This window comes from Labrus bergylta, chromosome 12 (assembly GCF_963930695.1).
Source record: "Labrus bergylta chromosome 12, fLabBer1.1, whole genome shotgun sequence".
Taxonomy (NCBI): domain Eukaryota; kingdom Metazoa; phylum Chordata; class Actinopteri; order Labriformes; family Labridae; genus Labrus; species Labrus bergylta.
Window position 1 is genome coordinate 20,537,010 of NC_089206.1, and position 15,105 is coordinate 20,552,114.

The 15,105-nt window shown below is 39.7% G+C and overlaps 1 protein-coding gene across 3 annotated transcripts in view; it reads left to right on the forward strand.

Annotated features, from left to right (window-relative positions):
- LOC109981531 (tumor necrosis factor receptor superfamily member 5) overlaps window positions 1-15,105 on the forward strand; it is a 56,753-nt gene that overhangs the window by 41,133 nt on the left and 515 nt on the right. The window contains exons 9-13 of one of the 3 annotated variants that reach the window (XM_065960986.1): window positions 305-392; window positions 464-645; window positions 750-778; window positions 863-928; window positions 1,041-2,390. In XM_065960986.1, coding sequence (XP_065817058.1) covers window positions 305-392; window positions 464-645; window positions 750-778; window positions 863-907 — 344 coding nt within the window. In that variant the 3' untranslated portion in view covers window positions 908-928; window positions 1,041-2,390. Of the gene's footprint in view, window positions 1-304; window positions 393-463; window positions 779-862; window positions 929-1,040; window positions 2,391-11,953; window positions 12,136-12,219 lie in introns of those variants that run through there. The other 2 variants (XR_010667503.1, XM_065960985.1) reach the window with 2 other exon arrangements.

Here is a 15,105-nt window from a genome sequence, read left to right on the forward strand (position 1 = left end):
CCAATGACATTCTGAACACGAGGCTTTTTAAATTTGAATTTGAATTTATTTATTTAATAGGGACGATGCAATTTAACATAGTTTGAATACAGAGCATGAAACTGATGTGCTGCACAGAGAGCTTATAGCGATTGCTAATTTCCAACTCTTGTCTCTAGTTGGGCCTTTGGTTAGCTGAAATGTGTTTGACCAACTGATAAGATAATTACATGACATCATTTTGTATATATGGTGATAGAGGGACTGTGTTCATGTCTAAAACAACCTCTGTGTAATAGTCTCATGTGTTCTGTATTTCTTGCAGGAACTTCCTCCACAGACACCGTGTGCTCCACCTGCTCTGATGGAACATTTTCAGACGGGACGTTTCCATCTTGTCAGAAACACAAACAGTGAGTGAAGCTTCACATCACACATGGACTCTCCAGATGTTCCTGTAATAACTGTCCCTCTATCATTACAGATGTGAATCAGAGGGTCTGCTGCTGCTGAGAGCAGGAACTGAGACAGAGGACGCTCAGTGTGGAGGAAAAGTGTCACACAGGACTGCACTGATTATCTGTGGTGTTGTTGTTGTTGGTGTGATGTTTTTAGTACTCGGAGTGTGTTATTTCAAACGGAGGAAGATTAAACATCAAAACTCAGGTAAGGTTTCCACTGTGACAATGAAACATGATCATGTTTATTTTATAGATATTATGGTCTGTCTCATCATTTATTTGATTTTTATTTCTAATGTTTTATTCCAGGAACCATAAAAGAAACACTCTCTCCCCAGGTATGTTTTAAACTCTCTTTACTCTCAATCTGTTTTATGTTCAATGATTTAATAAAGTCTCTCTTATTAATGTTTCCCGTACAGGAAGGTGTGAACCTTAAAGATCCAACCCTGAAGAGTCTGAAGTGAGATGACTCCAAAGAGTCGAAGGTGAGCCAGCAGAGCTTTGATCAAATGTTCTCTGACTGACTGAGATCAACTCTGTCCTGTTTTTACAGATTTACTAAATGTTTGATTTAAACTAAATCTCTTTTCTCCTCAGGGTGAGACGGTTCAGACTGAACTCCTGCAGAGTGAATCATCTTCAGGATCCTGTTCTGGTCCACCTGCTGGATCCTGACACACTGTTGAGATCTGTTTATATGTATATATGTGTTTATATGTATATCTGTTTTTATATCTGTTCCAGTTTTGTTTTTGAGACAATGGTTGAACACAAACACTTTCATCAGCGCTCCATCGGCTCTCTCGCCATCAAGTTTAAATCTTTTAGAAATTAAAGATTGTCCCTTTCATTTCTTGGGCCGGCTGTGGATCAGTGGTGGTCGGTCGTCTCCCAAGTGAAAGGTTGGGGGTTCAATCCCCAGCTCCTGCAGCAACATGTTGATGTTTCTTTGGAAAAAACATTTAACCCCAAATAACTCCCTCTGCTGCATCATCAGGGTGTGAATGTGTATAGATGAGTGTGAGCTGAGATCAGATCAGATGTTTTTATTATGATTTTTATTATTTTTTTATTGTTCCTTGTACAGTTGTTCACTTTATACATCCAGTCATGTAAAAAAAAAGCTTTTGTTGCACTTTATGTTAAAATAATTCATGTGATGTCTTTCTGTTAAACTCATTATTTCTGATTGAACTAAATGTATGACACGAGATGTCAGAGCGCTGTGTGAGGTTACATGTCCGGTAGACTCTTTATGTTTTTGATTCTGTTTTCAGAAAATAAATCAAGTTAATGTTTTTAAATATATTTTTATATCCTTTAGGCCAGGGGTGGGCAACTGGCAGCCCGGGGGCCACATGCGGCCCTCGTCAACCCTCAATGTGGCCCTCAGGTCAATTTTTATATATCAAAACATGAAGAAAACATGACAAAATCTGCCATGAACTATTTCCATCATAATATTTGATCACTGGTATATGTTGAGTTAAATTTGAGACATAATTGACTGTTATCGTTTTTGTAAACTACAATTTGCCCCCCTGGCAGTCAGAATTAAATGAATGTGGCCCTTGCTGTGACCAAAGTTGCCCATCCCTGCTTTAGGCCAACTTGTTTTGGTCTCGGGAGGAGAGGCTTCAGTCTTTGTTGAAGTGGTCGCAGGTTTGAATCCAGGGCCCCAGTCCTCGTACGTGGTTCAAATAATCAGAGCTGATGTCCTTTTAGCCTGATTTGATTCACGTTATGGTTAAAGGTTGACTAAAGCCTGACTCACTGCGATTTTTCCCCGATTGTGTAAAAGTCGGGGTGGCATGTCGGCTCACACTGTACGACTGAATAGTTTACGACGCCCGACCAGACCTTGAGATTGACGTGCTCACACTGAACGAGTGAAATCGAGACGGTGCGTTGAAAGTTGTTAATAAAGTTTCATTTGAAAAAAACAAAGGACGAGGCATATCCACAATTACGAAGGTAAGATCATTAATGTGAATGTTAGCATGTTTGTGTACTAGCATAATGTGTAGTAAGTGCTAACACTGTGTTTCTATTTGTTTCTTTCTATCACTGTCACAATTTTCAATGTCAGTATGAAAGAAGGATTCCAGCGGAGAGATTAGCGTTAGAGCTGAGTGCTTCAGATCAATGAGGACAAAACAAAAGCCTCACAGTCTGAGTGTAAGGGAAAGTTATGCAGCAGGTTCATGACAGATTTCTGTTCATCAAATCAAGTTTCTGTGAATCATATAGGTGCCACGAGTACTGCTAAAAGCTACTTAAAAATATATACATAATTTGATAAACAATTCATAACATTACTGTGTGAAAATAGGCAATGGGATTCACAGAAACTAGATACTAACAGTCTGTGTTTTACCACTTCTCAATATTATGTGCTTCTTCTCATATTTATTAGTAAAGAGAGATTGAGATCAGATATTGTTTGGCTAAATGTATTTAGTTATTATCTTCCTTTTTCTATAATTGTTCCTTCTATAACACATTTTCATTAAGTATTTAAAGTTAAACTGCACTTGCAGCAAGTACAGTATGTATTGTACAACATTGTAACAAATTTGTGTATTTTCCCAGATTGCACTAAGGGATACCCGTCCTGTGCAGCTACAAAGCTGCCAGTGTACCTGTGTGGCTGGTGCAGCCTTGTGCAACCATGTGGCAGCACTATTATACCAGACTGCACACTATTCTCAGCTCAACATCACCACTGTCCCCCCAGTGCACAGCTGCACAGAGACAGAACAGCAGTGGCATAAACCAAGAACCATGGTATGCTAACTTTATGACATACTGTGAGGTTATGTAAAGTTATTTGTCCTTGTTTTTGGAAAAAACGTTTTTTTTGTCTAACTGCAGGGTGTTAAACCTGGTCCTGTAAATGAAATGGTCATCCTTTCAGCCAGACCCAAGGAAAGAAGACTTGCACAGGGAAGACCAACACAGAGTTCACATTATTTTACCAGAAGTGTAATGTGCCCTTATGCAGTGCTCGGTATAGTTAGGGTAAAGACTTTTTTAAATAAATGAATACATTGGTAGAGAGAAAATAAATGAATAAGCAAATAATTATTTGTCTTTTCCGTAGGAGCAACTTATATAAAGGAGTCAGGGCGCGGTCACACTGGCCATCCGTACCGTGCTCAAGCACGCTTCAACCCTAAAGTCCAGTTCATTTGACCAGTGTGACCGCTCTGTATCATGCTCAGGCACGGTACACTTCCTTGGCTTTGGCACACTTCAGAGAGGTGTGCTTCAGCACGGTACACTTCATGCACGAGCACAAGCACGCGGGTAAACAACACTGACAGCCTTCATTCTGGAGAAATCCAGAGTTTGTATCTGACTAACATGACACAATATAAGACACAAAGTAGCTGTCATGTTCTCTGTGTTGTTCTCCGATGTGCGGCCGCGGGCTCGACTGCGCGTCTCTCTCTCTCTCTCTCTCTCTCTCGTGCTTTAATCGAGGTAATCGTGCTTTAGGCCCTTCATCAGTACATGCTGGGACCATGTACATGTTCTTTTGTCTGCACTGAACATCAGCAGCTCCACATGATGTCATTGGAAACATCCTTAGAAACAGCACATAAAATTGAATCTAGTACAAAAGAGCAGAGCTCCTGCATTGAGTGGCACCAATTAAGAAGATACAGAGTCACATCCTCCAAATTTAGAGAGATCTGTCACACCAGAAGTCACAGCTCTGCTGTAAATCTTGTTAAAAGGCTACTGAGACCCAGCCATCAGACTGCAGACAAGAGGAGGGGGCTTGAAATGGAGCCTGCAGCTGTAGAGGAGTACTGCAGAGCAAGGGATGTGAACCACTACCCTTGTGGGTTCCTCATCCACCCCGACGCACCATGGATGGGATCATCACCTGATGGTATTGTCTATGACCCACAGGGGCAACCAGTCTTTGGCCTCCTAGAAATTAAATACCCAAATGTAGTGATCTATGTGGACTGCCCTTATATAAAGATCAGTGAGGGCACACACACACTCAGAAAGTCCCATCCTTACTTTTGGCAAATCCAGGGCCAGATGCTGATTTCCGGTTTAGACTGGTGTGACTTTGTTGTCTATATGCAGGAAGACATGTTTATCCAGAGAATTCCCCGAGACAAGGAAACTACCATCTTTTTCTATGTGTACCTACCCACTTCCTTAGATAGCTAGACTGAAATTAGACTGCCAAGCAAAAATGCTCAGTAAGAAGCAAAGGCGTCAGCAGTGTGTTCTCCATGATGGATTCAATTTTAAATGTATGTTGTTGTTTTGCACTAGGTTAATTATTTGGTTATAATGTTTCCATTGTGCTTAAAAATGAAATGTTTTACACTTGTGAGAATGTATGTTTTGCAATACAATGTGATCGATAGCATGGGAGTGTTTCATGTATAAATGTCATTTCTAAAGAAAAGAAGGTAAGCAAAAGAAATCTGGGTCCAAGTTAAATTGGTCAAAGTGAATGTATTTCAACAAACCAATATTCAATGACTTCATCAACACCAAACAGATTTCATGTTAGTATATACAGATAATTAATATTTACAAATGAACATTTTGCCCTTAAAAGAATACAAAACAGATTTCAGTATCGTTAATTGGAACCACAGTGATCAGGATACTTGCGCGTGCCCGTCCTACATGAAAAGGGAGCAACGTGGATCACAAATCCTGATTCTCTCTGTGATTATCAATGGAGAATTTAAAGGAAAGCGCAACATTGTTTACACAACTTGAACCGCAAACCATCATTGACGAATATGAAAACTTCATTTAACAGCCAAATCAAACACCTCGGCATCAGCAAAGGCCAGACGAGCAGCTTGGCAAGCGATTGCAGACAAATTAAATGTGTAAGTGTAAAGAATATGCTAATTGGCTGTACACTGTTCCTGTCAAAATAAACAAATAAATAAAAGAAAAATCCTCAAAAGCAACAAATCAAGATTACAGCTGACCCTCTGCACCCCCTTTGCTCGTAGTATGAACTCTTGACTTCAGGGTGCAGGTACAGAATGCCCCGGATGAGGACTAAAAGAGGCATTACATCTTTAGTACCACACAGTATTCAGCTGCTTAATAAGCTTTGATTATACAGGATGAACTCGGCACTCTGCACTTTATTTCACTTGCTACTGAAATCACTCAGTTAATCATGCGATGCTTTACTGTGTTCTTGTTGTCCTGTAAATGTTTGTTTGTATAGTGTGTTTTATGCTCTCTGTGCAAGGCAGATTCCTCTAGGGGCAATAAAGGTTTCATTCAGTCATTGAAAAATGTCTGCAGTTCAGCTAGAGATACCAGAGAAGAAGTGAGACTTAATTATATAATTATAAATACCTTCAGAAACAATTTTGACTTTTTATGTTCTTGTTCCTCTTTTGAAGAGCGTAGGCAGACGCTACAGTGTCCCTCTGGCCCAAAAAACATTAAAAAAATGTATTTTGTTACTGTTGGGACAGACAATAAAGTTTATCTATCTATCTATAAAAAGATTTGACTAAATCAAAGTGTCTGATTCTTGAACAATAACATCAAACTATTGAATATCTGTGCTCTGCTGACCTCTGGTGGTCAAAAACAGAACTGTTTGAGTGTTATTTTAACTTCAACACTCTGAGCTAACAGTTCAAATATTTGTAAGTTAAAGGACAGTAAGAACTCTGAGGTCAAAGGTCAAAGGCTCAGTTCTGTTTCTGAAGTAAAGCTCTGTGTTTCATACTGAATATATCACCTGGAGGAAGAACTCTGAATACTGAACTCTGTCTCATCATCAATCTCATCTTTCATCTTTTCTTCAAACCTTTCTCTCCTTTGTGTCCTACATAAAAACATAAAACATAAAACAAACATTATCAAAAAAATAAAGTAAGACTTAAATTCAATTGAGCAACACAGATTAATAAGGGTTATAGAGGGAGAAAATATAAAAAAAATAAGTAGAGAGTATTGTTCACTGTGGATCAGGAGCGCCCTCTACTGGACAACCTTCATGATGACACCATATCTAAATGACCCTAATGGTGGTTTCTCCATTAAATATTTTGTAAAATGTTTTGTTTTTATATCAGCGCATTTATATAAAAAAATCACCCATCCATCCATCTATCTACATTTTCTTCCTTATCGAGGTCGGGTCGCTGAGGCAACAGGTGAAGTACGTCAACCCAGACTTCCTCCCCTTCAACATTTTCCAGCTCCTCCTGGAGGATTCTGAGGCGTTCCCAGGACTGAAAGGATATCCCTCCATTGAACTCTGGGTCTACCCCAGGGGGTTCTCCCGGTCGGGCATGCCCGAAAAACCTCCAAAGGGAGACGTCCAGGAGATCCAATCAGACGCCTGAAACAGAAAAAGCTCATTAATGAGCTTAACTGAAAAAGGGACTAGTGAGTTTTTGAAGCGGTTGTGTTTGCACAGAGGAACCCTGTACCTTCTCCCTGAGTTCAACAAAACATATTCAGAGTGCAATACATGGGAAGTGTCCAATAAAATGCCCTTGGCCTGTGTGATTGTGGCCTGCTCAAAAAGATCCTGGGGGGTAAGAGGGGCACACATTCCCATGATCTTGCCTGCTGTCTTAACCAGGCTGAGGATCTGAGCTTTAGATTTTACACCAAACACTCTTAGTCTCCTGAGAAAATGGAGGCGCTTGCCACCTGTGTGGCACCGCCAGCTAAAATCCAGCTAAAATCATTGTCAATATGCACCCCCAGGTATTTCTATGAGGTGACTTGTTCAATGCTGTGACCATGAATGGCCACAGGGCTCCGGTTTCCGACTGATCTGGGGTCCAGCAACATCTCAACAGTTTTACGAATGTTTACGTGCAGTTGATGAGCATCACACCAGTCCACAAAACTGTCCACAAAACTGTCCATAGCAGCTCTGTGGCTACTTGGGTTCGAATTATTTGTGAGTAGACTGAGGATGACAGTATCATCTGAGAATTTCACGACATATTTGTTTGGCTGGGTGCTAACACAGTTATTAGTATACAGAGTAAACAAGAAGGGTGAACTGACACATCCCTGTGGGGCCCCCGTGCTGCTTACTGCTGTTTCAGAGAAGACAGAATTAAATTTCACTTGTTGTGGCCTGTTTGAAAGAAAGGAGTCGTACCACTTGATTAAAAAAGGGTTCACATCTAGCTCAACTAGTTTTTTAAGAAGAATGTGTGGCTGGATTGAGTTAAAAGCTGAGCTAAAATCAATGAAAAGCAGTCTGGCATATGCAGCAGGGCTTATTGTTGAGATGGCGTCACTTGTGCTACGGATTTTTGTGTAAGCGAATTGGTAGGGGTCCAGGGATGGCTCCACCTCCGAGTGTAGCTCCTCTGTTATGAGTCTTTCCAGTGATTTCATAACATTTTAGGTGAGAGCCACAGGCCGGTAATCATTGTCCTCCTTGGGGCATGCTATTTTGGGAACTGGGATTATTATTGATTTTTTCCATAGATCTGGTACCGAGTGTGTATCCATGGAGAGCTGAAAGAGTTGATGCCAGGCTGGTGTAAGTTCCTCTGCAAATGTCTTTAAATAAAAAGGCGGACAGGTTGTCCGGCCCTGTTGCTTTGTTGGTGTGTATGGCTTTAAAAACCTTAGTAACAGAGTGTGGGTTAATTCAAATTCTGTGCTCGTTCACATTACAGATTAAATTCTCTAAAACTACACAACATTCCTTGTGATTGTCAGTTTCATAGCGCAGATAAAAGTTGTTAAGTTCATTTGCACGTGCAGTTTCATTGTGTGCAGATAGGGGCTTCCTTTTTGTGTCCATGTTGGTCATTCCACGGATGGAGTCCCACAGTTTCTTTGAGTTGGATTGGGACAGTTCCTGTTCTGCTCGTTCCCTGTGCTGCAGCCGTGCCGCTCTCATCTGCTGGTTCAGGTCTTTTTGTGCAGCTCTGACTCCTGCAGTGTCTCCTGATGTGAAGGCGGACTTCTTCCTGTTGATGCATTCCTTTATATTTGATGAAAAACTGCTCTATCAAAGATCTTACTGAGTGCTGGTAACACGCTAATGGGACGACTGTTAGTCTCATCTCATCTTTTGTTTCTCTTAACATCACCATTAAAGGTGTTTCGCCTTCTGGATTCGATGGTTTCTTTAAAAGAAAGAATTTAAAGTGAGCGACATTTAATGATCTAACTGTGAAGCTGTTTGAGAGTAAAGAGATATAAAACATACCTGCTGAACTTTTTTCTTCTGTAAGACAACATGAAACAAATCATTGATGGTATCTATAATGAAACATGATCATGTTTTTATTGTCACATTATAAATTCTTACTTCTGTTTAGAAAACGTTTTATCTTCTCTCTGTAACACCACGCTGTTAATACAAGCACGAGAACTAAAAGCTCCAAAACAACACCGACTATCAGTCCAGTCCAGTCTGATGGTATATGTCCACACTGAGCGTCCTCTGTCTCAGTTCCTGCTCTCAGCAGCAGCAGACCCTCTGATTCACATCTGTAATGATAGAGGGACAGTTATTACAGGAACATCTGGAGAGTCCATGTGTGATGTGAAGCTTCACTCACTGTTTGTGTTTCTGACAAGATGTAAACGTCCCTGTTGAAAATGTTCCATCAGGTGGAGCACACGGTGTCTGTGGAGGAAGTTCCTGCAGGAAATACACACAGTGACAGTTTTCAATATTAAACTAAATACATGATGAGATCTTTAAAGCAGAATCTCAGAAAGAAACACCTGAAAACATTGTTTAGTCTGAAGTCCAGATTAAAGCTTTAAATGTATGATCGATGAGCTGCAGATGTACAGAAAGAACAATTTCACCTGATACCAAGAAAAAGTATCTTTCTAAACTTGATTAAATATCAATCTTTGATAACTTTTCATTTCATGTATGAAATATTGCAGACATATCATCCATGCAGTCTAAAATATGAAGGAAATAAGTTCACTAATATTTGTGTCTGTAAATGAGAGAGCGAGAGAGAGAGAGATATTTGGTGTAAACACAGCATGTTGTGTGAACACCTGCAGTGTGATTTGATCAGATCAGCTGCTCCCTTTGACTATTTTCTGTGTAAACAAAACCAGCTCAAAGGAAAACATCTGAACCAATGAGAGATTCAGATTTAAGGTTTGCTCTAAAAACAAACAGGAAATACAGAGAACAACACTCCAGCTGCAGTTTCCTCATCAAGGACTCAGTAATAAAACTTCTGCCTTTAAATTAAAAAGGTAATAAAAACAACATAAACATTAATTTACCTGCTCCACATTCTCTGCAGGGATAACAAAGTTTGAATCCGTTCAGTCCATTATTGTAGGTCCCCTCTGTGCACAGCTGACAGGATGTAGTTTTGTCCTCCTCACAGTCTGTTTTAACTCGAGTCCCTGTTGAAAAGACAAACTTTAATGTCACACAATCAGGAAACAGACATTGTAGGATTTTATATCTGATAATGTTTGAAGATAAAGCATCGACTTCATTCCACTCGCTGTGGACGTGTTATGTGTTAAGACAACAAAAACCTCAAAACATCATAACTTTCATTCTAACTTTTTATTAAAAAGCTGCCATGAAATCAGACAAGTCAGGAAGAAACAGTCAGAGAAACATCCAGAGAAATCCTGGAGGGACAGACTGACGATCTTACCGATGGGACACATGGGACAGCACTCGTCTCCAAACACATATTCTGTTGGATGGCAGGTGAGGGTTTGATTTAGGAATATATTCATCATAAAAATCTGTGAAGAGAAAAAGAAACATCAGAAACATTCCTGTGGTGATGAAGCTGATCAGGAGTTTGAGGTTATCTTTAAACTGCTCTGAATGTGGGATGATGGAGGCTGCTGAAATAAGACTGCGGTGAAGCCAGCCGCTCCTCGAGTTTACATGGTGAAGTGAGCCGCCCCTAAATGTGAAGTGCTCACGTATTCTGATCTTTATGGTAAATGCTCCGGACTGCAGAGCGAGCAGGAGGAACAGACAGAGAGAGCGATGAAGTGAAGTGCTGAATGTCTAGGTCTTACCATAAAACTGACTATGAGATACAAGTGTATGAAACGGGAGTAAACAGAATACAGTACAGAGAATAGCTTCGGAGGTCGGGGAAGTTAGTGTGAGAATAATTCTGCGAGTCTGCGGTAACTTCCGTTTTTCAAAATAAGGTGTTCACCATTAAAAAAAAGTTTTCTTGGAGAAAACAATAATTATATATATTTTCTTACATAAGTAGACAATGATTCTGATATGGTTGGACTTAGTACTTCCTAGACTACATGCACCTGTACTATGAAGTACTTTTACTGTGTACTTTTTAAGAAATCCATTGTCAAAGTCCATAATAAAGCACTATAATGAGTAAAGTCAGAAAAAAGACTCATTATAGTGACAATGTATTGTAAAAAGTGAAGGTGCACAATTTAAACAAAGGAAGTGCATGTAAGTTGTATAAAAGAACTGAGCTTTATTACGGACTTTGACAAAGGATTTCTCCAAAAAAAATTCTCCAAGAAAACGTTTTTTTTTTTTAAATTGTGAACACCTTATTTTGAAAAACGGAAGTTACCGCAGACTCGCAGAATTATTCTGCGAAGCTATTCCCTGTACAGTGATCGGTTTACTCCCGTTTCATACACGTGTATCTCATAGTCAGTTTTATGGTAAGACCTAGACATTCAGCACTTCACTTCATCGCTCTCTCTGTCTGTTACTCCTGCTCGCTCTGCAGTCCGGAGCATTTACCATAAAGATCAGAATACGTGAGCACTTCAAATTTAGGGGCGGCTTACTTCACCATGTAAAAGCGAGGAGTAATATTTACAGTCTATGGGTGGACCCAAAAAATGCATACTGAATGACCACGAAAGTTCAGTATACTGAAACACCATACTGAATAGTACGTACTGCATACTGAACTGTGACAATTCGGAAAGGGCCCTGGTCTTCGCACAACATGCTTTCTCTCTCTGAATGAATTCATGCGCCATCTGGTGGCAGAACTTTAGTGTTTGATATTAATCTTATTTCCAGACACACATATTAGTGAACTTATTTCCTTTGGTTTGTTCAGAGTCTCTGATTGGTTCATATTTTAGACTGCATGGATGATATGTCTGCAATATTTCATACATGAAATGAAAAGTTATCAAAGATTGATATTTAATCAAGTTTAGAAAGATACTTTTTCTTGGTATCAGGTGAAATTGTTCTGTGAATAAGACTTTAATCTTTAATCTGGATTTCAGACTAAAAAATGTTTTCAGATGTTTCTTTCTGAGATTCTGCTTTAAAGATCTCATGTATTTAGTTTAATATTGAAAACTGTCACTGTGTGTATTTCCTGCAGGAACTTCCTCCACAGACACCGTGTGCTCCACCTGCTCTGATGGAACATTTTCAAATGGGACGTTTACATCTTGTCAGAATCACAAACAGTGAGTGAAGCTTCACATCACACATGGACTCTCCAGATGTTCCTGTAATAACTGTCCCTCTATCATTACAGATGTGAATCAGAGGGTCTGCTGCTGCTGAGAGCAGGAACTGAGACAGAGGACGCTCAGTGTGGAGATATACCATCAGACTGGACTGGACTGATAGTCGGTGTTGTTGTGGTTCTTTTAGTTCTCGTGCTTGTATTAACAGCATGGTTTTACAGAGAGAAGATAAAACGTTTTCTAAACAGAAGTAAGAATTTATAATGTGACAGTAAAAACATGATCATGTTTCATTATAGATACCATCAATGATTTGTTTCATGTTGTCTTGCAGAAAAAAGTTCAGCAGGAACTCCCGACAAGGTATGTTTTATATCTCTTTACTCTCAATCAGCTTCACAGTTAGATCATTAAATGTCGCTCACTTTCAATTTTTCCTTTTGAAGAAACAATCGAATCCAGAAGACAACTTGATGTTAAGAAGAAACAAAGATGAGGTGAGACTAACAGTCGTCCCATTAGCGTGTTACCAGCACTCAGTAAGATCTTTGATAGAGCAGTTTTTCATCAAATACAAAAATACCTTTCAGAGATTAACTTCATCAAATAATTCCAACATGCCTATAGTCTGTTAGACTGATGTCATCAATCACAAGCTTCTTCTTAAAAAGCTGGAGTGTTATTGATTGAGGAGCTATCAAAAAGATCACAGAGTCTCCTTTAATGGAAGCTACTCAGACTATGTGTCTGTGGGATGTGGTGTTCCTCAGGGAAACTGTCTCGGCCCCCTCCTGTTTTCCATCTTTACTAATGATTTACCTCTCGTACTAACAAATGCTAAATTAATTATGTACGCAGATGATAGTACAGTATATACATCAGCAACAACACCTGCTGATTGAACTGTTATCATGAACAAGGAGCTAGATACCACAGGAAGATGGATCCTGGAAAATAAGCTCAGACTGAACACATCCAAAACAAAGAGTTTAGTATTTGGTTCAAATCATTCTCTAAGACGCGAGCCGGAGATTCATCTCTTTATAAATAACAATGATTCAGCAAGTAAATGAAACTCAACTGTTGGGAATCACAAATTGTCCTGATCAAAACACAAACACACTACCGTCAATAAAATGGGAAGGTCAACAGCTGTAGTAAAATACCTTACTCCTGACTCAACGAAGCTTGCTCTGGGTACTCTAGTTCTTTCACAGCTTGATTATTTCCAGATAATTTGGGGAAATGCCACAAAAAAAGGTGGAAGCAGACTGCAGCTTGTACAGAACAAGGCGGCACGCCTGGTTCTTCAGTGTCTGTATAACACTAACATCAACATCATGCAAAGTCGTCTCAGCTGGCTGACAGTGGATCACATCTTCACTTCTACTTGCTACATGGAAACTTGAGCAGTTCAAAACGCCTTCATATCAATACAGTCAGAATTTAGAGTCACATGCATACGCCACCAGACGAGCAACAACGTACAGTCATATAGAGCAATGACAACATGGATGCTTCACCATTGTTCTTGACTAAATGAACACAAAAATCAATTTTTAAAGCAACCAAAGAAACACCTCGGGGCATCATATCTGTAAGATATGCAAAGAGGTGTTGGTCGTTTTTCGCTTTTTTTTAACCTTGTTTAAATACCTGTCTGGAGCTCTCGGGTACAGCTAATGGGGATCCTAACAAATAAACAGACTGCAGAGATTTTCAGCTCAATGATCGCTAACTCATTCAGATTAACTTTGTCCATTTCCAAAAAGTTCAAGTTTAAAAGTAACTCTTTTCTCTCCTCAGGGTGTTTCAGAACAGCCCTAAACATGCAGACATTTCTTTGAGCCCTGCAGACTAAATGTTCTCCAGGATCCAGGTATTATTATCCTGCTGGATTCTGGGACATTATCTCTGCAGAATTCAGAAAAACCTCAGTCCAAGCTAACAAAGTTCAAAATGAGGACGAGTTAGAACGGTATCTTAAAGGAAGAATGTTGACACATCAATATATCAGAGATCCAGTATCGCCTGTGTAAATGTGTCTCTGAGTCATGACTGTCTACAATGAGTGTGAAGCTCGAGTCCCGCTGGCTGTGTTGTTGTCAGAGCCGTGTTTACATGGATGGGACGGCCGGCTCCTCCCCTTGTGTATAAAAGCTGTTTTAGTCAAGAGAGAGAAGAAGAACATACTCACTGATTATTTGGATGTTAGTAAGAGTTTTTAGATCACGCTCATTCTGTATCAGTTTACATGCAATGTGAAGCTACGAGCTAACTAAAAAGCGCTAACATTAGCATGCTAACACAACAATGCAGGACACAGGTAATTGAAGCTACGAGCTAACTAAAGAGCGCTAACATTAGCATGCTAACACAACAATGCAGGACACAGGTGACTGCAGCTCCAGCAAAGGACAATTTTGTCCACCGCTCACACAACTCCTTTGTGCAAATGTGAGTGAAGGGGGGCTGGAGGTGTGTCTCTGGAGGAGAGTGGAGGCTTCAGTATGGAGGAGGCGTGGCCTTACAGAAGTTTGTTTTGGTTTCATGCTAGGGCTCAAGGGCGCCATCTACGGGATTAAAAAAGTCACACATTCTTCCTTTAAGGGGTACTATCCACCATGGGGACTTTTTCTGTCTGCATTCACACCGCCATGGTGCTTTGAAAATATGTTCAGGGAAGCAGGAGCTAAAAGGTTCCTCTGAACGGGTTCAAGGAACTAAAATAGTTCATAGTTCCTGCAGTGGAATCATTAAAAAAGTGGGAGGGGTTCCAACAATTCCTAGAACTATGAGAAGTTCCTGCTGTCCAAAAACCCTTAATGTTCTGAACGAGGACGAGTTAGAACGGTATGTTAAGTCGACTGGGAAAAATGTAATAAAAAGCAGACATTTAGTTTTATTAATGCTTTTTTATAAAAACTGTTTGTTTTTCTGTATCTGTTTTAAAGTTTTTATCTCCTTTGCTGCTTGATAAGAACGAACACGTCACCGAGTGTTTCAGCTCAGTTCATGTCCTAAGTTTAAAAAATCTGAACTTTGTTCAATAAGTATAAAACTACAACCAGCTGAACAGTTAATTAAACATATGGTAAAACATAAATATAATATGTGGGTAAAAGTATTTCTAAAACTTAAAGAAAGTTTATTCTAAGATTTCAGATTTCCTCAGAATCTGATGTTGAGCATCTTCTCTCCATTTACTGTTCAGGACTTC